This window comes from Cryptotermes secundus, unplaced genomic scaffold (assembly GCF_002891405.2).
Source record: "Cryptotermes secundus unplaced genomic scaffold, Csec_1.0 scaffold690, whole genome shotgun sequence".
NCBI lineage: Eukaryota > Metazoa > Arthropoda > Insecta > Blattodea > Kalotermitidae > Cryptotermes > Cryptotermes secundus.
In genome coordinates, this window is record NW_019740662.1 from 262715 (window position 1) to 289549 (window position 26835).

A 26835-nucleotide genomic window follows, 5' to 3' on the forward strand; every position below is an offset into this window, starting at 1 on the left:
GATGTATACTGGATGCCTTCAGGCAGAATAATATTATCACGTACTACGTGTGACTATAGACGGGATTTGGATTTGTGAACGGATTTATTGACCACTTATACATACAACTCGGAACTACAAATAATGTAAAGGAAATTTACATTTTACATTTTAAACATGATAATAAATGTATTAAATATATACAGGGCCTCTGTCAGTCCAGGCTCAGTACAGTAGATTATGCCCTATTTCTAATAGCTTCTGCTACATCGGCAGTCTCAGATTTGAGACTTCCCCTTTCGTCGCCTCCTACGTCTCACCTGGGGCCCTGGCTATATAACCTCATGGCGGACCCAACAGAAAACAACGCCTCCAACCATTTTTCTATTATTATGGGCTGCCGTCTAGCAATAGACTGGATATTGTTGACGGGTTTACCGGCCGCTACCAAGCAACGCATGTTCCTTCTCGTGATCGTTGCATAGCAACGGTACTACATGCTACAGTATGGACGGAGTTATAAGTCCTTCAGAGTCGTGAGAGAGTAATATACAACCATGAGCGCCGAGGTGCTCCGAACCAAGAATGAGTGTGCTGACGGGAACCAGCAGTAATTTACCCGACCCGACCCGACCCGAGAAACGTGTGAATAATTAATAGCGGACTACGCGGATGCAAGAAATTAAAATTTTCCAGTTCGAGCTGTTGTAGTTCAAATAAGGCAGTTCAGACCTCGTCCGAAATGTGTAACAATGGCGACAAGTGGAATCAGCTAGTGGACAGAGCCGAAATAGAAGGGAACCTCCTTTGCAAGCATCTGGATTGTCAGGCGCTGTTTATGGGCATAATATCCCTGTAAAAGTAAAGTTGTGCCTAGGCAATTTTTGCACATGCATTTATTTTTTCAAAAGAAAAAAAAATGTCACGGCGGCTGTATTGCCCGTCAACAACAATGATTTCACAGGGTGGTGATCTGTATCGTCTGTACGATGTTATTGCCACATGCAGCCGTCCGTCAATCTGCTGTTATTCTATTTCGACACAGGTACACGGCAGAAACTGTGTAGGTTATGCGTGGTGGCTAGCGTGGTTAGCTTCACATCGGTCGTTAACCACTTAACCACGTAGCTCAGTTGCAGTTTGAAATGCTGCAGGGTGGAGAAAGTAAGGAAGTATGTTATGTGGCTCATATCTCTTTTGATGTGTAAGTTGTTACTGGGCGTATAGTACGTGAAACGTTTCAGATAGTAAATATGCATTTTTAATGTTTCATAAGAATTATTTTTAGGATTTTCGAAAACAAACCCCAGTATTAATACGGTACTTTCCCTAGCCTAAGTGAACTTGTGTCAAATGACATTTAGGTTTTGAATAGTCAAGCGGGCCAGTGCGAAGATTTATTCATTTTTAATTGCAGTGATGTGCATAAAGAAATCCAAAGGTGTGTGGTGCTGAGATGTGATGGCAGCTGGTATGTTGCTGAGTACCATACTATATAAATATGCATGAACTATTCACACAGGTGTTGAGCAAAAAGGATTTGTCTAAGGTAAGTGTTATGTTCAGTGTGTGCTCACCATCTTACACCTAATAAACAGCACAGCATGTTCTACCTACACATTTTGGACTATCCAGAATTGTTTATTAAGCTAGCGGTCATGTAAGTTTACTCTAAAACTAAGTTTTTGTACTCTCTTACCAAATAAAATTATGTTTATTGCCAAGAAGAGCCAGATGTTAGAAGTGTGCAGATTGTGTCTGTTATGTTTCAGACTACTCATTGTGAGAGAACAAACAATTTATACTGCCATGGTACAGTAAGCTGGACAGAATTAAAACCCCTTCTCTCTGTACATCAGTTTGTTAAGATGTGTGTACTTCAGTAATTTTGTGAACCATTCCATTAGAACAAATGGAATATTTATTTTTTATTAGCACATTAGTTATATGTAAAATTCCATTATTTTGTGTGTGTTCACCCTTTAGCAGGTGTGCTTTGAAATTGTCCTTGAAAATTTCTATAGAATGTCAATGAATTGTTCCTATGTTCTTTATTTCAACTGTTTTGTTTCCTATTAAACATAAGCACTGATTATTTTCTCATTATTAACATTATGATTGGCATAAATTTTAAAATGACAGAGATAACTGCAATTCAACCCATTTACAGTGAATGTATGTATATTAAGTATAGAAGCTGCAGTCTCCATTATAACAGCTGCATATTATTCGGAACATGTTGTGTGAATGAAAATTGGTTGTAGGAATTACATTCTGAAGGTGTCTATACATATTTTGCACCTACACTTTTGACCCACTTTTCTCGCCATTTCTTCATTTGTACCTTGTTACCTTAAGTAGTTTGCCAGTATTTTGAAAGGACTGCTGTCACTCCAGCTGGGAATGCCTTTATTTTGGACTGAATAATATATAGTGTCATCAGAGAGCAGTGAATTCTATTAAAAAGTTATCTTGTCTGTTTGGGTTTTTCTGCATCAGAATGTTAAAGAACTTTCTCATCTGTTTGTGCTGTGTTCATTAGTAAAAAGTTCATTGCCATAGGCCACTCCTAAATGATGCCAGCTACAGAATATAAATTGCATATTTTATCGACTATATTAATTCCATGCTTTAGTTTAGAAATGCTGGTATTTTATCATCTGAAGTTGTTGGTCCATTCTGTTTGTGATAACATTTGGTAACTATTTCCTTTCCCATCCACATTTGTTGCTCTCTGTGACCTCTTGATTCCCTTTCAAGTGTTCTCACACTTTTTGGGCATCGTATCACATGCCATAAGAAAAACAAGAACATAATTACAACTTCTGTTTGCATCTGATAACAGCATTTTCTTATTATAAGCACAAACATTTAGTCCTTCACTCTCTTTCATGTAGTTTCACTTTGTTATTTATTGGTTGTTACATTGTGAAAATTATTGATGTTAAAAAGAAGGTTGTCCCCATACTTAATTAATGAAGCACCATGCCATGGAGTTGTAAGGGGGAACAGATGTACAGCTCCACCATTCTTGACTTTGGCACTAGATGGAGGTGAGTGGTTGGCATCACACCCCAGCTGCTTTACCCCAGTTTACCTCTGGGGAAAGATCTCCCTGATACTCGTATAGGAGGCTGGGTGGACCCCAGAGCTTGTCTGGATGCTGTGGAATAGACGTATATCTCTTGCCTCATCTAGAAATTGTACCCCAGGTATCCAGCCCATTGCTCTACCAAGTGAACTATCCTGGCTTCCTTCATAGTACTGTTGCCACATTAAAAAAAGTAAGGGAAATTTTGTCTATATTTTTTAATGTCACACATCTTTGCCATTACACTTGTATTCACCTTGGAATGACAAGCCAACCAGTGTGTAAACAAATCTATTTTTGTGTAAATAATCCAATTATTTATGTGGCCTTACATGTTCTGGTCCTTTGGGAGCCTCTGAACTTATTCTATTATTATGACACTGTAAGATCCTTAGAAACTGTAAAACAAGTTCCTTGTACTGTTGAGCCTGTGAAGATGGTCTCAAAGGGCCAAAACATATAAGGCCATGTAAATAATTCCACTCTTTACAATAAACTTGTTTGCACTGGATGGCTTTCTCTTCCAGATTTCCTGTGTATATTACAGTACATTTTGGAGGAAGTAATGAAGACTGGCTATCATGACGTTTTTCATGGTTTTCTTTGGTCAGCTTGAGTGCCAGGTTTAATACCCCTTATGAGGCAATGACTGCTTCATTCTGCATCTTTTCAAATTAATTATACATAATCAGCTGATCTGCTTACAGTGTCATTAAATAAACCATATATAAATGAACTCTTTAAAACAGGTAGTGACTGAAACACCATGAAAAATCAGCCAGCCTGGATTCGAAGCAGGCACCTCCTGAATACCAGTTGGAAGCATTACTACTAGATTATTTTTCCATCCTTTTCATGTCATAGATGTGAGGAATTTTGAAAAAATAATTACCATATTGATACTTAAAATAACAAAATTAAATGCAGAATCTAATCAGTATCTCACTCATGCCTCTCTTTTGCCCCACCCTTTCTTAGTATACACTTTCCTGGTATTTTATTATATTGTATGAAATTCCAGTCTCTTAAATGTGTCAAAATCAACCAGTACCTACAAAAAGACATAGAGCAAGAGTATTTCATAAAATGGGGAAATGAAATATGCAGTCTGTAACTGGTCGCTCAGTTGGTATAGTTTGCTTGCGGACTCAAGCCACGGATTTTTTTTTGGTAACTAATAAGTGTTTGAAGAGTTCAGTCTTCTGGGATATAACACCATGTAGTCCATTGAAAGTCAGCATTTCAGAAGAACATGTTGCCACCATCGTCGGGGTCAAAGAATGGGCCAAGCAAGAAAGCAGTGTGAAGCATGTAGCAAGCAGGGGCTCCAAAATGTTAGTTGACTTTCAGCAGGCTACACAGTGTTATATCCCAGAAGATGGAAGTCTTCTTAACCACCTTTGTGAGAATTTCAAATCCTACATAATAAGCATCTGTCTAACCTTTATTTATATTGAGGATTAAAATAATATACAGCCAGTGGAAAGTAGCAGTGTAGAAGAGACGAAAACAATTTGCACAGATGTAAGAGAATGGATATAGAAAGAGGAACTGATACAGTAGAACTGAAGAAAAAGCTCATGTAACACATAACACAATATAACAGGAAGAATGTGTGAGAAATTAATTAATAATCAGTATTCTGATAGTACACAGTGTAACATCCCACCCACTGTACCCCACTAATATTTTCTCTTCCTTGAACACCCCATCCCTCCATACCGTTACCCTCATTCTGGGACAATAAGCTAGCAACCTTAAATGAAGTAGCTTACTGTAATATGAACCATGTAGTATAACCAGCACACATTAACCATAAGTAATAAAATAATATTATAAAGTAATTAATACTCAGAAACTTATTATAAATATAAAATGCAACATAACATATCACAATTAATTCACGTAACAAACCATTTTAGATTGACTCTCTACAATATGAAAGAAGAGGGATCTGCTCTCTTAGGAAAATGGTAACACTACGATACTAACACGGCTACCCAGTGCAGCAAACAGTAGAAGGAATTTGATGAAGCCTGTACATGGTTTACTGCATTAACAAACGAAGCTACTCACAGCTTATGACATTTTGAAAGATCATTTTTTAAATCATTTTGAAATAACAAATTGTGGATTTAGGGACACCTAATTATTAATTTTTTTTTTCTGTGGCGCTACAGCCCCAATTTTGGCCTAGGCCTACCTCCATGAAACTCCATTTTCACTTCCGTTTACTAGATCTTACACATTCGGTAGGACTCCTTGGGCGAGTGATCAGCTCGTCACAAGGCCTCTACCTGTAGACAAACACAGAAAAACGCACACAAACATCCATGCCCTGAGTGGAATTCGAACCCATGATCCCGGCTTTCGAGCGAGCGAAGACAGTGCATGCCTTAGACTGCTCGGCTACCGTGACTGGCAATTATTAAATTAGGTTTAACATATTGTTATATATGAGACTTTATCACATGTATGATTTTTATTCTAATTTGTTTAGTTTTATTGTTAATTTTAACCAAAGTCTAGTCTAAGTATTGTCTAGATTGTGAATTCAATAGGAACTAACTTGTATTTATAAAAATGGAAATGTTGCAGCACCTGAAGATGACCCATTTGAGGTCGAAACATGTAGTGCATGCTGTATAAATAAATAATAAAGTATTGTTGCGTTCATGGTAAAAATTATATATGTTCGTATGATTGAAACACGAATTTGTGGAAGATTTGGGGTATAATCTAGAACACCTCGAGATTATAGGATACAAAAAGAAAAAAATAATTTTTCAAGTGCCAACATAATAAATATAATTTTGTTATTGACAGAAAGCTTTTTCTTTTCTCTGAAAAACAAATAAATATTATTCCACACATAATGGGATGTAGCTACAGGAAATTGTTTAATACACGTTAACAGGATTCAGTTTGATATGTATGAATGATTTTAGCTAGTTTAAAGTTCACTTTCTAAATGGATGCTTCAAATATTTTTCAGGCAGGAGATCTGTTTTCAGTAGCTGACCATGCTATAGTGAATGATTTAACAGAAGTTGTAAACACAATTTCTGAAATAACTAGTCTTCCTGATTATATCAACAATGATAATGATCAGAGTGTTGTTGAAATTTGTATTACTCGAGTTACATCTGCTATCAGGTATGTTGATTTATGTGAGTGTTCTTGGTGATGCAGAGTTTAACAGTTTCTTAAAAGGATTTGTATTCATGCCACATGGTTCTTGGCTATGCTGAACATGTGTTGTAATTTCTCTGAAAAGTTTTGAAGCCTGTGGTGTTTGCCAGTTTTTAATGTATGTACCTTGTTTTAGGGAGACAGGATCAATGGAGCAGCATGCTGACGCCCTTGTTGCTCTGCTTGAATCGTGTCTCAACCATAACTTGAAGCCATCTCACAAAGATGAGGACCCCCCACATGCTAAGATATCATCTGACATAATATCATGTATATTCCTTGTAAGTCGTAAAATTTATTATCATCAGATTAAAATCTGCTGTTTAGTATTTATTCTGAAGAAAGCTGTGTTTAAATTAACTTATGCTGCAATGCTGAAGGATATATGAGCCTCAGCACTTGCATTCCCAGTACCTCTGCAAGTAGCCTACTTTCCAGCCTGCCTTTTTAAGCGGTCCACTAGCAGTTGGCAGTGCTTCACAATAAAGAAGTAAATAGCAAGTGATCTGTGTACGTCCAGACAATCACAAAAGATATCTGTATGCACAGTCTATTGGTAGAGGAAGAATGTACTTGCCTAAAGTGCTTTCAGAGGAAAAAATTGTTGACCTTTTCATAGCGCAGTCTGAAACATTCAGACTTCTCTACAATGTGGACACAGCAGCTATGAACAACTGAACTTGCTTATGGGAGTAAAGATGTTAAAGAGTCTGAATGGTTGCATTAGTGATTGTGCATTTATTGTTGAGAAGCTCAAATCACATAACTGACACTTATCAATTTTAAGGAGAACATTTCAGTGCCACCCTGTGTGATCTAAGCAGGGTAACATGTGTTCTGCAGGACAGAATTAGTCCACTTCTGCTACACAGTCTTGTTGTTTAAACTGTAATGGGGTCTGTTACAAATTTTGAAGTTTGGAGCCCTTTTATGTCTAAAATTGCTTGAAATCATTATGTTTAAACTCCGCCTATCACCAGATGTTATTTTGAAATGTGACTGCTCCTGTTTATAGAACTGTTGATCATGTGCAGCAGATGGAGCATGTAGAACTCCCTAATTCTTCAAGAGATCAATGGGGGATTTAATTCAACTTCAGTATTATGTCAGTCACTCTCAGTTCAGTATTGCTATAACCACTGCAAACAAACTGAGTGTTCACACAAAGTCACTACAGTGAACTGTGCAAGTTACCAGTGGTTATTTGTATCTGAAGTAAGCAATCATTGTTTGATTCTACCCACAGTTTCTTTAGAACTCACATGACAGGCCAATCTAAATGTCTTTGTTTTGATAAATTAGAAGAAGGTGATGTGATTCAGGTAGAGCTTAATGGAAGCTTTATTTCATCAGAAGAGGGCCACAAGAAAGAGAGTTATGCTGAACTGTAATGGAAGGGCAGTGTTCCTGCTGATAAAGTTTGTGCAAGTAATTTTGTAGGGGAACAAATGGATTGAACAGAACAGCTGTGCCACATCTAGATGAATTCTTGACCACTTGCTTTGTGTTGTTTCTTGAATAGGAATTTTGTATAATTGTATAAATTGCTGCTTCCACTGAAATGAGGCATCTTGGAACAGACCCAGTACCTCTGCTATGCAAGATGTGAAAATGAAGTAAATCTGTCGTTTTGTAGCACTTACTATCTGGATGGGTCGTCACGTGGGGATTATTGGTCCAGGTGCAAACAATAGACCATACCCCCTTTTTTTCATCAAATAGCAGGACATGATTATTTTTCGCATATTCTGAAATATTTACGTTTTATGAACAAGAGGAATTTGTCAATATAAATCATCCAAATTATGACAGATTTTAGAAGCTTAGATAAAGTGTTTGCCTTCTGAATTTCATATTTTCTCAAGTATATCATCTGACTGAATAGTTATCAGTAGGTGAAGTCACTATCTTTTTCAAAGGGAAATCTGCGTTCATGCAGTATATTCCAAATAAATGAAGCAGCTTTGGATTACAGCTCTACAAACTATGTGACAGAATGTCACTTTCAACGTGAATGTATCAATAAACAAAAAGAACTTGCAGCCACTGATGATTGTGCCAATGGTGCAATGCTGCACCATGTGTGAAAAGTGGATGAAGTATTATATTGGCAATTATTTTTCCTCACCAGCGTTATTTGAGCATTGGAAGAAGGAAACAAGTTGTTTTATACTTTACCACAGCAGAAACATTTTCAGCCAATTTCAAGCAAAAGGATCTATGATGATGAAAGGTAGTGTAGTATCTCAAGGTCCATGCAAGTCTGTGGACCATATATTAGAAGGAGAAATGAAAGTTGCATATACTGATAACATTCATGACCCACACAAGTGTTGAATCTGAGAACACCATCAGACCTGCAGTCACTGAAGAGATGCCTCTCTGGGATACATGGACAGATGTAAACAGATGGCCACCAGCTATGGTATGAACAGGAAGATCTTGGAATAAATGAAGAGGTTCTGCCATTTCACAGAATTGGTCACTATAAATGTTATTCTCCACAGGTTTTGTGGTGAAATTATGACCCATAAAAAATTCAAGGAACAACTGATGTGAGACCTCATCTCTGTGGGATTGTGTGTGGAGGACTAAGTGCTGCACTTGCTTTCCTTATTGGCCTGATAAAGGAAATATGAAGTGCTGTAGAATGTGCTAGTCAAAGTAGAAGTATGAAGACCTAAGTACTTCTGTAGGAAATGTGAGTACTCATTGTTGTTATGCCATATTTGAAGCTGTGGCACAATGAAATAAGATTTTTAATGTTTCTGAACAGCCGCTAGTAAATGTGTCACATGAACTAAATGTGGACCCCTGTAGTAATTCTCTGCAATTTTTTCGTTATGCCACTATTGTATATGTCATTGTTCATTTCTGTTCTTATTCCTACCACATTCCATTCATGAACAATTCAAGCATAGTGACCTTGCCACAGTGAATTCATCATAGATTCTGTGTTGTGTAGTATGTGTCAAGGCAGGCACTTCTTGAGGCAGTGTTCTGTGTTGTAAAACAGCAGTGAAGCATGAAAATGTATTGAAAAGCAAATATATGTAAGCACATTGTTTTGCAACAGATTTTGGGTGACAGATTATCTCATATTCACAAAGATGACAAAAGCAATTTCAGTATTCCACAATGAGCTTTAATTGAATTTTATGCACTCTGCATAGTTATAATTTTCATAATTAGTTTACATGATTTATAATCCTTGATTCACTTTTGCTCGTGCCTGTGCACCATACAGGCAGGAAGGTGTAGATATTCATGTGGGTGAGAATTTTAAAGGCTGTAACAGTACCAGGTGCTCCATAATTATGTGTGGCCATTTAATTCAGGCTTAAGGTATAAAATCTAAAATTGCATAATTGCTGCTTTTCTTGTAAATGGCTGTAAATCTTAAAAAGAAGAAATGTTTAGTTGGAGATTGCACATTTTGTTGCCTAAGTAATAGACAACTGAATTATTTCTTTCATGTTTACTTGAACTTTCAGTTTAGTACTGTGCCTTGAACACAGACTATTAATTGTGTTTGGAATAAGAAAGAACTACCACAACGTTGGAAGGAATCTTTAATTATACTTGTTTGTAAGAAGGTTTGATAAGTAAGATTTGAGGCTTTCACGGCAGTGACTATGAAGAAAGCAGTCTTCTGGGATTTGGCACCGTGTATATATGGTGTTAACCGACGTTCCTCCGAAACGTCGGTTAACACCACATATACACGGTGACAAATCCCAGAAGACTGCTTTCTTCAAGGTTTAAAAAAATTGTAATAATTATTGAGAGATATTACTGCTATCAATTACACGCAACGTTTTTTCCTATACTTTTATCACAAACTAATTTCATACATAGACAAAATAATGGGCGATTATCTGTGGGCATTTTGATGAAATAGATGAACTACTGATCAAATATTCTGCATTTGTCATATACTGAAGAAGAACTGGGAGTATGGTAGGATGATTACATCAACTATTATAGGATTCAAGAAAGTATATGATTCTGTTAGGAGATAAGTATTGTACAATAATTAAATTCAGTATGTCCGTGTAACTAGTTAGGCCAATTGAAGTGTGTTAAACAAAACCTATAGCAAAGTCCATATGTGTAAACACTTGTCTGATGCATTTCCTATTCAGAACCTTCTAAAACATAGTCACCATACCTTTTCAATTTTGTCATGGTTATGATTCGAGAAAACCAGGAGGAACAGGAATTGAATAGTCTGTGTTGATGATATAAATTTTTGCATGAGAACATAGGAACATAAATGTTATAAAAATATACATAATCTCTTTTATAGTGTGCTAAGTTGGTTGGTAAAGAAATAAATTTAAAAAATAACTAAGTACAAGTTTATATCTTATCACCAGAACACAGGGAAAAATCATCTAGAATAGATTTTGAGCGCTGCCTAGATAAAACTAAAAGAAAGAACACAAAAATGATTTCGTATATATAGCTACTTAAATAAAGGTACAAAGTAAATAAGACCAAAATGCATGATCTCATAATTGAGGTGCAGTCTTCCAAGGGATACTGCCAGAAAACTAAACATATCGTGTTAATCAGCTACAATAAATATAAAATTGGCATTGTCAAATCTGACCAGCTGATGCCTGAAGAATATTCCATAAGTCGTGAGAGAAACTTTTCTATTATTTCTGTGATCTTGCAATAGCAAATGCTCAGATCTTACATTGTAGGAAGAGTAATAAGAAAATCCTGCCACACAGCAGTTGCAGACGGAGAAGTAACTGCAAGATCTTTAACAATTGCAAACTGAGATGAGGTCATTTCTCATACAGATTTCCATATACAAGTCTAAATTGAAAGGCTGTTCCCAGCAAAGCTGTGAGGTGTGCACAGATGGAAACAAACATAAAACTGGGCAAACAGAAGTGAAGTACACTACAGCGTACTGCAAGAGTGTGACTTGCTTCTCTGTTGGGAGGATGTTTCAGAGAATACCATTCAGAACCAGACTTTCAGGGGTAAAATGAATATAAGTGAATATCTTTGAGGGTGTACCATACCTTGAGTACACAATCGTAACACATTGCGGACCGGTTGTTTAAATATTTAAATCACCCTGGGAACCAGGGTTTTTAAGCCTAGCACCCTAACTTGTGCACTGTTCACTTTAAAAATTAATATAAAATCTCCTAATTAATTTTATGAACTAAAATTTTTGGAGAACACTTACCAGAGCTCCTAGAAGTGCTTGTGCATGTGATATCTCTGGAAACTTTCATCGGAGCTCTCACTTTCACTGGACACAATATTTTGGGGGGGCCCTGTGGCCCCTGTCACTGTCACTTTCACTGAGGCTGGCCTCGCTATCAGAAGACGAAGCAGTTGGCAAATCTGATAGCTCATCGGAGAACAAATCTAATATTTCTTGTTCTCCGAGAGAACGCTTCGCCTGCAACTGCTTTCGTCTCTGATCCATGTTGCACTGCTAACTTCCTGGTTCATATGTGAAAGCTTGGACTCGAACAAAGGCTTTCTTCTTTAGGGTGTGACAGGAAATGAGCGTGATCATGTTACTGGCTAAGCTAGCAAATATTCCCAAGGTCAACTACGCAGTAGTTATGATGCAACGTGGCCACACAGCGAGATATAGTTGGCTGCAACATAACGGGTCAGAAAAGGGCCAGTTGGCCCGCCCGGTCCGCAGTGATATAGAAACGTAGAGGGCCAATTGGCCCCTCCGGTTAATGAATACAGGATGTGCGTGTTCAGTGACACCCCTAGTATAGCAGTTTTCATTCTCATCATATGTTCTAAAGAGAATCTAATAATGTCATGTTGATGTAATGATCTGTATCACTGATGATGAAGCAATATTTTGGACACAGTATAAGATATATTAAATGTGTGTGCATGCATGTTTATTCACATGAAGTCACCTCTAGAAGTAGCTTCCACATGTTTTTCTGTGATGAAACTTAATGTAAGTAGTTTTTTTGTAGTATCTAAAAGATTATTTCCCTCACCCCTTAAATCCACCAGAAAGGTGATTTTTAGTGTTTAAATGCTCCAGGCTCTTAAATATAATGTTGGTTGGTTCAGTCCCTGATACAGAGGGTAGCATTGGTCTAGAATTGCATGTTGTTTTCACATAACTTCACCACCTGAACCAAATTCTCAAGATTTGAAAGCTAATTCTGAGTGATTTTGGTGATGGTGTGATAGCTATGAAGGTGGTATTCTTACTGGAATGAACACAGTTCCCATATGCGTTTTTTTACACCTTTGCATTCGTAATGCGTCTAGCTGTTCCACTTATCTTTAAAGACCACATTAACTTATTAATTACAGCTTTAATTTCAGTTCTTATGTAGCTGCCTTTAAATAACATTATGATTTTTAAAATTATTGAAACCTTATACATAATTATGCTGTAGAGTTTGTAACTCCTGAATAGACTGTAGTAATATTTAATAAGACTGTTGGTTGAACAACATATGGATGCTTGTTTCCATCAACAGAAAAATGAGCTTTATCATATATGCATTTCTCAAAGCTATGAAATTTGTTAATGTGGCAATTGCTTCTCGCTGCACGCCATTCATATGTCATATATGCATGTGTATGCCACATTATTATTACCGTGGCAGAAAAATAAAAAGTAAAAGTTTGGGTTGGCCGTTTATGACATGACAATTTATATCAAATTTCATCTAAATCCACTCATTCATTCTTTACTTGAAACATGTGGATGGTAATCTGGCAGACATGATCACTGCTATATACGATGGGGTACCCAAAAGAAACCGAACTAATTTTTTTGTGGGCAGAGCTTTTGTAGTACCGTGTTTTGCCACTATGAGTGCATAGAGCTAACATTCCTGAGTCGATAAGCCGACTACCATTGCTTCAGAAGGTAAGGACTAGTTTCGACAGAGTTTATAGTGACAACTGTTTTGTGTGATCATCGTTTTTGCAATGGCTGATTTTCGTGAACAGCGTGCGGTGGTGAAATTCTGCTTTTTGCTCGGGAAAAGTGGAACAAACTCTTGAAATGTTAAAAACAGCGTACAAGGACGATGCTATGGGGAAAACTCAAGTGTTTGAGTGGGTTTCCCGTTTCAAAATGGTGAAATGTCAATTGATGACAAACCTCGTTCTGGTCGTCCTTCCACGGCCCGAACACATGAAAATGTTGAAAAAATTCGTGAAATCATCAAGGAAGATCGACGACAGACCATTGAAGAAATTGTGGAGCTGTTGGGAATGACTTGGAGCTCAGCGGCCAGATTTGTGGCAGTTGGATGACTGGTTTTTCCATCATGACAATGCCCCTGCTCACACAGCCCTGTCTGTACGACAATTCTTGACCAAAAATGGTATGACCCCTGTTCCTCACCCTCCATACTCACCCGACCTTGCCCCATGCGACTTTTTTTTGTTTCCTCGAATGAAAAGAGACATGAAAAGAAAAAATGATGGAGGCGCTGTCAAGCATCTCAAAAGATGAATTTAGACAATGTTTTGAAAAATGGAATAAAAGACTGGACAAGTGTATTAGTGTAAGTGGAGAGTACTTTGAAGGGGATTGAAAGTTTATGCTTAAAATTTGAATAAATAAGTTAAAAAAAAATAAGTTCGGTTTCTTTTGGGTACCCCTCATATAGTATGTTCATGCAATCTGTGCAGAGGTTGTACACTAACTGTAAGGTTTAATTCCAGATTATTATTCAGCAACAACCAGCTCATGCTGCAGAATGTATACCCCAATTCCTATTGCTGAAATAAAAATACAGTTTTCAATTTAGAGGACATTCTTTGAAAAGCGATAGATGTTTTAGAATTTCTGCATCAATGTATTACATTTACTGCAAATGTCGCTGGGAGTGCAGAAATTATAAAATTGATGTGGCTAAGAAGTAAAATGTTCATTGACCTCTGTTACAGAACTATAGTAAGAGGGATGTGATGAAGCGTGCATTACCTGTGGCTGTCAAATTCCTACATAAAGGCAATAGGGAATTGTCTCGAAACATGTCATCATACTTATCTTTGGCTGCGATTGAGAATGCTGATCTTCTAGCAAAGCATATTCAACTTATCATTGATTCCATTATTTCAGGTAATAAATTAATAGTTTAATGTACGTTACAGTTATTTTGTGATTGTATACCACAAACGACAACAGCTTCAGTATTTGGTAGTGTGCTGTCCACCTGTAACATTCCTGTGCGTGCTACAGATTAAGTCGACTGAATTCTGTTAAGCTGCAAGAATTTTAAATTAGCTGTATGTCTTGTTGTATGGACCTTTCAATGCAAAAACACTTGTTTACCTTCCACATTAATGATTGGTTCTCTCAGAATATAAGTGACTTTTTCAGACCTTGAAATCACGCACAAATATCAACTTCAGGGTCAGAATCATTTGAAAACTTCTTTCTGTCCATAAATTTCTTTAGATATCTGAGCAGGAAACTGTCACTTGGGGCCAAGTATTAACTGCAGGATTGAGCAGGCTGAAGTAGTGTTAACACTATCATATTTTGTTCATATCTCATCTTGGGTACTAGCTATTTTGAGATTTTTTATTGTTTTCTTTAGCCATTCTCTGCATATATAAACCCATCAAGGTAGGGGTTGTGCATGAACCACTTATTTCCTTTCTATCATCTTGCTTCCTGTAATTTTCATACGTCTGTAAGAGTGCTTTGATCTGTCAGCATGGTGAGATTTAAATCCTAGCCCCACACTTGGTGCAGGAGTAATTTCCACTGGGGATTGAAATTTGTATGTGTCAGATAACACTAGCTCCAAAACTTATAACAACTCTGTAGGATTAGAGATTCTCATGATAGTTACGAAGAATTTTCCTTCTGGGAAATAACGTTTCAGGGGGACATGTCGCCTCCATCATGATGGTCAAAGAATAAGCCAAGAAAGAAGTAAGCATGAAGCAGGTAGCAAGCTTCAGTGAACTACATGGAATTATATCTCAGAAGATACAGTAGAACTCTTTGTAATGACTAGGGCCTGGATCTTTATGCGCTAAATCACTTAAAATATGCACTAAAAAGCAGGGAAATATGCACCAAAAATAAAACAGTATTCACTTAAGAAACAGGTCACTTTATTCAGACTCACCTATTTACATGTATCATTCACTGCAGAAAGTAGCATCACAATAGGCAACTAGAAGTCTTTCAATGTTTTCTGGATAGAAACTACGTCTATTGGCCATCAAAATGAGTTTATAGGCTGAGAATGATCTTCCTACATCAACTGACATGATTGGACAGTATTTATACACCGACACCGAAGGTTTGGAACATTCATCTGGCAAAGATACCCTAATTCCACTCAAGTACTGACTAATTGACTGAATCTCTTTTAGTCCTGGGTTCGATTTCAACACCATTTCTAACTTGCATTTAATCTTGTCTCCAATTTCGCCTGGAGCGGAATTCAGTGAACAAGTTGCTTTCTGAACGAGTTGAAGTGAGTCGTGAAGGAGTGCACCACAAGATTCTAAGCTCTCAGTGGCTTTTGAAACTAGAAAAATGTGCATGGATAAAATTCACATCTTCATAAACAGTATCACTTCCAAACACCACTTTTGCTTCACGGACACATGCATACTCATCTTCGTTAACAGCTGGAAACTGTGTGCATATTTTTTCTGCAATACGGTGTAATCCGTGCGCTAAACAGGATACGTATATAAGATTTGGATAAAATACTTGTAAGGCCTTTGCTGCTTTCAACATATAGGAAGCTGCATCTGTGAGCAATACAAGCACCTTACAACAATTATTCTCAATTTCAGATGGCCATAGTAGTCGCAGAGAATCATTTATAAATCTTGCCATTGTGCTATGGTTGGTTTTCTCTAGTACTTTGCAAGCAAGAAGATGAGGGTTGCTGGGTTTGTCTGGATGTAGCTTACCAACTACGAAATTTGCTATGTATCGGCCACATAAATCAGTTGTCTCATCCACCGATATCCAGACACAGTTCACTCTGATGTAGAACGGATTGACTCCAGAGTAGATTCATACAGCAAAGGTAGATATTTTTTTCTAAGAGTTGATTCATCTGGAATTTTTTTAGTTACACAATATTTCTCCAGAAAAGATCGCACAACTGGATTGCTTAATTTATTCCATGGAATGTTGCTTCATACTAAAGCCTTATAAAGATGGGCTGAAAGTGTATTAACAGAGGATTTGGGTTTGACCTGTGTAAGAAGTAGTTGTTGTGGTGTGCTGTTATTCTTCCTCTTCTTTGTCATAATATGTGCAGTCGTTCTTGAGTGTTGTTCAAGTTGAAATTTCTTTTCAAAGTTTACTTCCTTTGAGCACACTTGACAGTACACGACGACACCATCTGTTGAATAGTCACTATTACCCAACACCCACCGAATTTTTAAATATCTACTCCTGCACTTTTCTTTGGGCATTTTCAGTACATGAACACTTTTTTGATGCAGACTATTAAAGTAAAGAGTAACACATTAACCCTTTGACGTGGTCATTTAAATTCCGCGGCCGCGGCTCCTGCGGTAATATATTCAGCCGGCCATTTAAATTTTGCTCGAAAATTATTTATTCATCATTGTTCTTAAATTCTATGAGATAGGAACATGAAACTTTCACTAAAATGATCTTAAATGGTGGTTTTATAACCTTACCTTATAATATGGGCGCCCTGTATCTCGGCCATGGAAGCAGGTTGTTTAGTATTTCAGCAGTGAATNGTACTGCTCTGTCCAAAAAGTGTCCGACCTTGGGCCGGGAAAAAAAGTTCTGTATCTGGGTGGTTACAATACCTAATCTAGGACCCTTGTGACTCCACGCACTTAGCCCAGCAGTCCTTCCATCGCTGGAAGCAATTCTGGAAGGCTTCTTTTGGAATGGTGTGCAGCTGCGCCATTTTGTATGATGTCCTTGTGGCTGTCAAAACGGCAGCCTTTTAACGATGTCTTCAATCTCTGGAACAGCCAGAAATCACAAGGAGCCATGTCAGGAGAGTAGGGAGCCTGGCGAACCTGCAGAATGCTGTGCTTGGCTAGGAAACCCTGGATCAGGTGTGAATGAGCTGGGGCATTGTCATGATGCAGCTGCCAGTTGCGTGCGTCCCACAGCTCCGGTCTCTTGCGCCAAACTGCATCATGAAGATGGCGGAGGACTTCTTGGTAGTACTCCTTATTGACAGTCTGGCCTAGTGGTGTGTACTCATGATGCACAACACCCCAGTAATTGAAAAAAACAGTCAGTATCACCTTCACATTGCTCCGAACCTGTCGTGCTCTTTTGGGCCTTGGGGATGTTGGATGCTTCCATTGTGACGCCTGAACCTTGGTTTCTGGGTCATATCCATACATCCATGACTTGTCACCAGTGATCACAGTCTTCAGGAACTCAGGATCCCTGTTGGCGCACTCCAGCATGTCCTGCGCGACCTCAAGGTGGAGTTGTTGCTGCTCCGGCGAAAGCAGCTTGGGCACAAATTTCTCCGCCACTCTTTCCATTCCCAAATTCTTGGTTAAAATTTTGTTTGCGGAACCTGTGCTGATCCCAACCTCATCAGCAACTTCACGGATGGCCAAATGACGGTCCTCCATGATCATTGTCCACACTTTTTCAATGACATCAGCATCTCGGCTCATTGATGGTCTCCCGGAACGATGCTCACTGTCCGCTGACATATGGCCATGTTTAAAGCGGTTGAACCACTCTTTAATATGAGTGACCCCCCCTTGCATCATCGCCGAAAGCCTGCTGAATTTTGTGAATTGTTTCCGCTTGGGTATCCCCAAGTTTCTGACAAAACTTAATGCAGTATCGCTGCTCCAAGCATTCTGTCGTCTTGAGCGACACGCGAATGCAACGAACACGTGTTATGCCACTTCGCTATCTGTTAGCCACAGATGCATCCGGCAGTGTTGCGAGTCAGCAAAAATCAGGCATGCACATGAAAGTCCCTTCTACCACTACTCTCAGTTTCCCCACCCCTTTGGCCATTACAGCGGAAAAAATAAAGTCGGATACTTTTTGGACATATGGTATATGCAGAAATATGCTCTTACGTTTAGAATATGCAGTAACGACCCAAAGCCCTCAAAATATGCATTTTCAAAAAATCTGGGCCCTAGTCATGACTCTTATTTCTTTGTTACCAAGATCAGAATTACTGTCTTCAGAATAAAAAAACATTCAAAATATCTTCATTATTAGCATTTGATAAACGTTTACAAGCTTACACTGCCTCTGTGGTTTGGTGGTTAGAGTTCCGGCTATAGATCCAGAGTTCTGGGTTCGATTCCCGGCGCTACCAGATTTTTTCTGAGAACTAGTGTGTCTGGAACAGGGTCCACTTAGCCTCGTGATTATAATTGAGGAGCTATTTTAAGGAAATAGCGGCTCCGGTCTAGAGAAGAATGGTCAATTCTTCCTTATTTATATGGCAGTAACTACTACCCTGCAAATATTCACATTTCTACACCGTCTTCAAGTATGTGTTGACAGCTGAACTGGATTTCCAATGAGGCTGACCAGATGGGTTTCTCATATAGCTATCATGTACTTTGTTTCTTGGAAGTACGTAAGTTATCCAGGAGAGTAAGTTCTGATGGGATATTGGGGAAAAAAAATTTATTTCCAAACCATTTATATTGTGAATTGATGTACATATTGTACACTACTTTTTGACATAGTTCCTCATAGCGGGGCACCAGTTTTTGTATCCCTGCATCGTAGAATGATGCCACCTGTGATTCAGACCATGTGTTATCGGCTTCTTTGACCTCGTCATCATGGAACCGCCGGCCACCAAGGAAAGTTTTCAGATGCAGGAACACGTGAAAATCACTTGGCACTAAGTCTGGGCTTTAAGGGGGATGACCAGATTGTTCCCAGCCAAATGTTGTGGTGAGATCTTGGGTTTCAGTGGCAGTGTAAGGGCATGCTTTGTCATGAAGCATCACAGTACCCCGACTAAGAATGCCATGTTGCTTGTTCTGGATCCCACAATGCAGTTTCTTAAGTGTGTTGCAGTAGACACCTGCATTGATTGAGCTTTGAAAAAAGAATGCCACAAGCAGGACGCTTTTTCTGTCCCAAAATACTGTGCACATGATCTTGTGAGCGAATTTTTTATTTATTGGTGATGATGTGTGCCTCCATTCCATGGACTGCTGCTTTGATTCAGGAGTTACATGCGACACCTATGTCTTGTCCCCTTTGACTGTGTGACTCAAGAAGTCATCGCCTTGCTCACTGAATCATGTCAGAAAGGTCAACGCACTGGCCCGCTGTTTCATTTTATGTTCATCCATAACCAACTTCAACACTCAGCGTGAACAAAATTTCTGAAAACGAAGTTTATCAGATTCAATTTTGTGAAGAAGTGACTGTGACAGGGAAAGTGATGAAATGATGAATTGTCTGTTCTCTTGCATCTTCTCTTCCACTGCACACACCACATCTTCATTAACCACAGATTGTCGACAGCTCCGCGGATCATCATGCACATTTTCGTGTCCTTCATTAAAGTGTCTCACCCATCTCCTTACCATTGAATCACTCATGGCATGTTCTCCATACACCTCACAGAGTTGACAACAAATGTCAGCTGGTTTCATATTTGTTGCATTCAAGAAATGGATTACAGACTGCATTTCATATGCGCCGGGGTTCTTGATTTTCTTGAACATCGTAAACACACAGGATGATGTGTAAATGCATATGGCGTCTGTGCCTTCCAAAAGGACCAACACACTACACACATGCCCACCACACTGACCGCAGTGCTGCAGCGGCAATATTTGCAAACGGAACTTATTTTGTGGATATGCCTCGTAAATGTACTAATGAAACTATCGATCAGGCTTTGTATTTCCTCTGCACACAACCTAGATGCACAGTATCCCACAAACTACAAAGAAAGTAAGAATTACAAAATAATTTATCATGGTGAGAACCAAAGGGCTTCATGTGTAACATTTAATTACAGGTAACTATCCTCTCTGCCGTGTACTACCACAAATCTATGCAGTAAATACAGAACCTCTACATGAACATGTGATGGCCCTTGTCTCACTTCTGCCTTTGTGTGAAAATCCTGAGAAACTGGCACTACTCAACTTATTTGCTCTCATTGCAAAAAATAACCCATGTGTAAGTACAGATTTGTCTGAAATGTTGTAATTTCATGCATAATTATCACACTTTGTCATCTCAGTATTGGATTCCAGTAATTATGGATGGACAAGTAGTAGAGTTAATTTTGGTATATGCACTTAGGTTGGCTCCAGTGCCATGTAAAAAGAAGTTTTTTTACTGAAGTGGACAGAGGTGCTGTAGGAGAAACAGTATGCATAATGGGGAATATTTTCTTGTGTGTGTGGGTTATTTAAAACTATTGCCAGTTCCAGACTGTATAGCTTCAGATTGTAGAATGATGTGAATGGCGAAAAGTATTTGCACAGAATTGCTAGTGGCATAATTGAGGTAATACTGCAACATTTGCTGGGAGAACCAAGAAAAAATTAAAACCACAACCAGGATAACCTGTATTGTGGCTGATATTTGAACTGAGCAACACCCCAGTGCAGGTGTTAGAACATTACATCTAGACTAACCTGTTTTGTAACTGGGAATAATAATATTCAGGTGTGAGGAGAATATGGAGAAGGATTTGATGCATTGGGAGATAATTGTGAAGCAGGAAGATATAGCACAGGAGAAAATCAACTACAGCTTTGTATTAGAAATGAATTCAGTATATGAAACTCATGGTTTCAGAGGAAAAGGGAGTTACAACATCACTAGAGACAGTTGGAATGGAGTATGAGTGAATTAGATATTATATAATAGTTACACAATCACTATGGAAATATTTTAATTATGTAAAAATGTTACCATAGAAAGTTTGAAAGGGGACCATATACTATTAGATCAAATTTTAGAACAAATATAAACCTAGAGTTACATTGGAACAGAGGGCAGAATTTAGTATGTAAAGTGTGGCATAATTGCACTGAAGAAATTTTCACATAGGCAATATAACTGTGATAGAATGGGTTTGGCTTGTAGCAGGAACTTCATTATGGTGACAAATTCATTAACACTTTCCTAATGTTACATGTATGGAAAAAGTGTATAAAATGGATCTTTCTTCCATTATTTTTATCATTATGAGTGATTCCTAAATAGTTGCAGCTTTTTTGTGTAATTTCTTTTCCTGAATGTACTTGCAGGTTTCCAAAAAGTACTACCATTAGTCCACCCTCTGGGCCTCTCCCTAGTCAGACAAAGGCGAGAAAACTTGCAATCCAGAACGTTAGTAATGGTTATATGAATGCAGAATTGCTCACCCTTCAGGCAGAAGTACATAACACAAAAGCATAGAACCATTATAATATGTGATTGAAAAACATCATCAATCTAGGACTATTGGGTTTTCAGACTTTGTCCATCATCTGGTATTCTGAAAAGCTATAAAACAGAAGTAGATTCTAAAGGGTTCTGACGATTAAGGATGACACACAGAATTACTAGGATTTTGGACTTTTCCCATCATCCAGAATTTTAGGTAATAGAGGACACGACATTTCGGAAACTGGATCTCTTTCCATCTTCAGGTGAGAACGGAAGACACCTACTCAATTTGGCCCTTTAGAAAGAGCAAATCCAGTGATTGAGATCAGCTCTGTCTAAGGGACCCAACTGAGTAGGTGTCTTCCTCTCTCACCTGAAGATGGAAACAGATCCAGTTTCTGAAATGTTGTGTCCTCTATTACCTAATATTCCAGACAACGGAAAGAGTCCAAAATCCCAGTAACTCTGTGTAGAAAACACAAGGTTTGAGAAAATAGATCTGCTCCTGTCCTCATGTGAGGGGGAGACACCTACTCTGTTGGGTCCCTTAGAAAGAGCTAACCTCAATCACTAGGCAACCCCTGTCAGATTCACACAGCTATTTAATCACCTGAGACAAGGCTGTGTTGAAGGGAGACAGTAGGAGAATATGAAATAAAAATTGTGATAAAGCAGAAGAGAGGTAGAAAATGGATAGGGAATCGATTTAACAGTAGGACAATTTTCAGAACTAAACACATCCATAGGAGTTCACAAAACCAGACCAGAAAGAGATCTGCAACAGACCGCGCGGTGCATCTACAGTATTCCCTGTGAATGTTGCAGAAGCTACATTGGCAAAACAGGCAGATCTCTGGCCGTATGGCTCTGTGAACATAGGCACAATCTTAATGAGGGTCTTCTAGAAAAATAAAAATTAGTCCAGCATGCATATGAAGAGGATCATAGGGTAGGCTGGACTGAATCTAGGATTTTAGAAATTGAAAGTCACAGCATGTATAAGAAATATAAGGAATCTACCCACATGGCATGCTCAACCAATCCAATCAGCGAACTAAATCTGGAAATTTCTCCCATCTGGATCCCCCTTATCAGCAATGAGGTTACCAACTCACAGAGATCCATATGACGTGACAGATTCATCATGGGGTTTCTCTTAGGTTTTAGTCTCGAGTGTTCAGGATTTACTCCACAAATGGCACTAGTGGTAGGCATTGGTGTTCATGGAGTTAATTTATTGGCTAGGTTTGTAAAATAAGCCAAGAAACCAGTGTCAAAACAGGTATTGCCACCAGCTTTCACACTGGTTTCTTGCTTGGCTTAATCTTTGACCCTCAAGATGGAGACATGTTCCTCTGAAACTTCAGTTGACTTTCAAGGGACTACAAAGCGTCATATTCCAGAAGATAGAACTGTTCATTACCACCTCTGTGAAAGCCTCAGATCCTACATATTTAGTTCTAGTCTCTTTCATTTTATGCTAATGCTGAATATGGATACACCTCATTTAATGACACTTCATTATAATGATGTCTGAAAAATCATTTCCAAAACATGTTAAAAATGTACACATTTGAGTGACAATACTTTCAAGTGGCACAGAAATACAGCACTGTAGGATACATCATAACTGACTGGTTGGTACTCCTGTTTCATATTTGAGAAGTTCCAGGTTTGTGATTGGTCTGGTAACTATTTGTCCTGATGTACTTTTTGTGGTGATTTATCTTAGTTGCCATTGGCTGAAGATTGTAATACTATTGTTTCATTTAACATTCTGTCTGATTCTTCATTCACATTTCACTGTACTGTTTTGATACCATGTAACCATTGTAGCTGAGAAAGTGTTATTAAATAAGTAAAGCATAATTGTGACGTTTCTCACCAAGCTGAGGTGTAATTTATTTGGAATATACAATTCTGGCTGTTTTATGTTTAGTTGTTATCTTGAAAACTATATTGATCTTTTATTTCATCAACATGTTTTATACAAAATATTGTCAGTTTATGCAAAATTTATGCAAAATAGAATACATCTGCTCTAGTTCTTTCACAATTTTCATGCTCCTAAGAATTGTTATACTATATTTAAAATATAGTATAATTCCTTTTCAAGGAATGCTGATAGTACAACATGTGCATATATTGAAAATTGCCATTCTGATAATGTGTTTTTGAGGAACCTGACCCTGTCATTGAGTGAGGTATACCTGTTCATATTTTTATACTCATTAACATGGTACTGGCAAGAAGTACCAACTGATCACCTACTTTTCTTTCACTACAATTTGAGTACTTGATACAGGTAGGAAAACATTTCCATATGTATACATAACAAAGTCAGTAAACAGTTTCAGAGGCTGCTTTGTTGTTGTTGTTGTTGTTGTTGTTGTTATACATTATTCATAAAGATCAGTTCAAGCGTTCAAAAGTTGTTAGGAGGAAGACACATGCAGATACATGCACAGAGCAAGGTGATCTCATATGCCTATTTTATTTTTTTAAAATAAGGAGAGTGGGCCAAATAGTATTTTTTTTTTAAATGTGGGAGGTTTGTTGCTGATGATTTTGATTAACTAGCACAGCTGGGTTTTCTGGTGCACCTCTGCTCTTTAGTTGTAAAGAGCCAAAGAAAATGTATACATTTGTATATTGCTCCTTTCTGAAGTTAACATAGAATTAAAGGAGGTAATTGAACTGTAATGTTCTCTTTCAGCTTCTTGAGCCGAGTTTGCCACAGCTTTGTGAATACTTGAGCACTGCCTCAACCACTTCAGCAACAATGCAAGTGTTCCTCAATATGGCAGGCAAGCGTCCACAGTTACTTGTTGACCATCTGTCCAAGATAAAGCAGGCGGCAGAATGTCACCCAAATACTCTCTGCCTTGCTGCCCAAGTAATTTCTTCAGTTGGTAAACTCAATAAGGATCATGCTCAAGAAGCATTGAATTTTGTGCTGGAACATCTGCCAAAGGCTGACCGTGGAAGTCAAGGGACATTATTAAGGGAGGCTACACTACTGTGTAGTAGCTACCCTGTTCTGGTGAATGAGAAGATGTTGGCAGAAGTAAAGCAGTGTAGCTACAAGAATCAGTCAAATAACAAGTATGAATCAAATAGAAAATAAGAGAATGGATCTGTCAGTACCAAATTATATCTTGTAGAACTTGATTCATCTGCATCATACAGAGTGTTGCTTATTTCAGATTAAATGCTACATGCCATGTCTAAAGTTTTCTGGTGATGGTGTTAACAATAAACACGACTATTATTTTGGATATTGTTAATTGTCTTGAATGTTTTAAAACATTTCAGAAACTGGACCTGTTTCTGTCAAGAGGTATGATGAACGGTTCCTACTCAGTTGGTCCTCTTTAGAAGGAGCTGGTCTTCAGTAATTGAGACTAGCTCCTTCTGTTGGGTACAACTAAGTAAGAATTTTTCCTTCCCTACACCTGATGTCAGAAACAGGTCCAGTTCCCAAAACATTGTATTTAAAGAAAACTCAAGACTATGGACAGTATCCAACATAAGTTATCTTTGTTGTTTTTAGAATACTGCATGATTAAAATATGTTTTAACTTTATCTTTCCCATTCATCATCTGTCTTCACAGTCTTAATTTCCATGTCCTATTTCTATCTTTATTTCTTCTCATTTTTTCTGGAAACTTACTGCATTAATTACCAATGACTGTGGTATACGAGTAGTAATGGTTGTACATTGTAAGCCCACAGTAAAATTTTTTTAATTTTGTAAATGCATAAGTATTTGTATATTTCAGCAGAACCCATTTTAATATTGTCCAATTTAATGTTTTTCATAATATAATATTCAGTTTCAGTAATTAAAAATAAATATCCTACATTAAACGTCTTCCATTTAAGATTTCCCTCAGTAAAAGAATTCAGTTTTACTGCTTCTCAAGGAAACTTTAACTGCTGGTTTTATTGTGCAAGCGATAATTACATAAGATTATAGTGAATTTATTCTTACTTGCATTTGTGTGAAGAATTAAACCTTATCCAAGCACCTATTATCTCTTACCCTGAAGCTGAAAAGGGTATCAGAATTATCTGACCAGAACTGCCACATTTCAGTATGAATCTTTTTTTAAATTCGTGCTTCATATTCAGCGGGTCATCAGTAGAATCTTGGTGAGGAAACTGGCTGTCACACAGGTTTGATTAATCTTCGTTGGTCCTTGTGGTACAGTTGCCAGAAGTAAAATACTGTAACACGTAATTAGTGATGCATACAGTATTAACATGTTTACCTGTTATAAACAACTTTTAATTTCTTTTAGGGGATCTATTTGTTTTATGTAGCAAGCTTAAATTAAATTCACCTTTTATAAATAATGTTATATTTTAGCGTCCTGTTGCACTGATTTAAGTTCATGATTTGTTTATTCCGTCTTGCAGTGCATACACTGCATACATAGCTTGTAAGTTATATTAGTAAAACACTTTGTTTCTTCTAGCTTGCTTAAACTAGATGCAGTGCCAGGATGGTCTGTATTAACTGATTCTGCTGTACACATAAGAGTTTTGTATTCTCTAAAATACTTGAAAGTGGACTAGGTGTATATGCATTGAATTAGTCTGCTTTGAAGATCAGCTATCCACATATTTGTGTAAGTGTTGTGTCTGAATTTCCAGTGATGTAGTTCTGATATTTTTTTTGATCATACTTTGTAAAAGTTAACGTCTTTTTCTACATTTTGCGCCTGTATTCTGTGAGATATGTATATGATAAATTCCCAGATAGCTAGTCACCAAGGATCTGGAATCTTCATGCAACTGACAAAAATTTCAAAGGAAATTTACCATTATTATAAAAATTTTGCATTGCAAAACTAGAAGTGCTGCCCAGCATCTTCTCAAGCAGATGTCATTACAGTCACATTGATCTGTGATTACAGCAGAGGCAAGTTGAATTTCTGATCATGTTACATTATACCCAAAATCTTCCACCCATCAATTCACTGTATCTGTAAAGAAGACGTCCTGTACTTGAAACAGAAAATGGAAGTGTGCCAAAGACTGGAGAAGGGAGAAATTGTGTAAATCTTGGGGGTTTCTGTAAGAGCTTTTCTCTTCTCACACAACCAGCAGATTCGTCTAAACAGAAGATTCCATTCCCCATACTTGCCAGATAACTGGGAGTTTACTGTAGTAAGATTTTTCTTAGAATCATCTTGTTTTCATGACTTT

At 37.8% G+C, this 26835-nt stretch overlaps 1 protein-coding gene across 4 annotated transcripts in view; it reads left to right on the forward strand.

Annotated features, from left to right (window-relative positions):
• Positions 1-1054: 1054 nt before the first annotated feature.
• The window catches only part of LOC111872544 (protein melted), a 54905-nt gene continuing 29124 nt past the window's right edge, over positions 1055-26835 (forward strand). For 2 of the 4 annotated variants that reach the window (XM_023866570.2, XM_033754744.1), the window contains exons 1-7: positions 1074-1183; positions 1397-1528; positions 6066-6226; positions 6399-6543; positions 14189-14363; positions 20254-20417; positions 24337-24725. In XM_023866570.2, coding sequence (XP_023722338.1) covers positions 1481-1528; positions 6066-6226; positions 6399-6543; positions 14189-14363; positions 20254-20417; positions 24337-24725 — 1082 coding nt within the window. In that variant the 5' untranslated portion in view covers positions 1074-1183; positions 1397-1480. Of the gene's footprint in view, positions 1184-1396; positions 1529-6065; positions 6227-6398; positions 6544-14188; positions 14364-20253; positions 20418-24336; positions 24726-26835 lie in introns of all 4 variants that reach the window. The other 2 variants (XM_023866571.2, XM_023866572.2) reach the window with 2 other exon arrangements.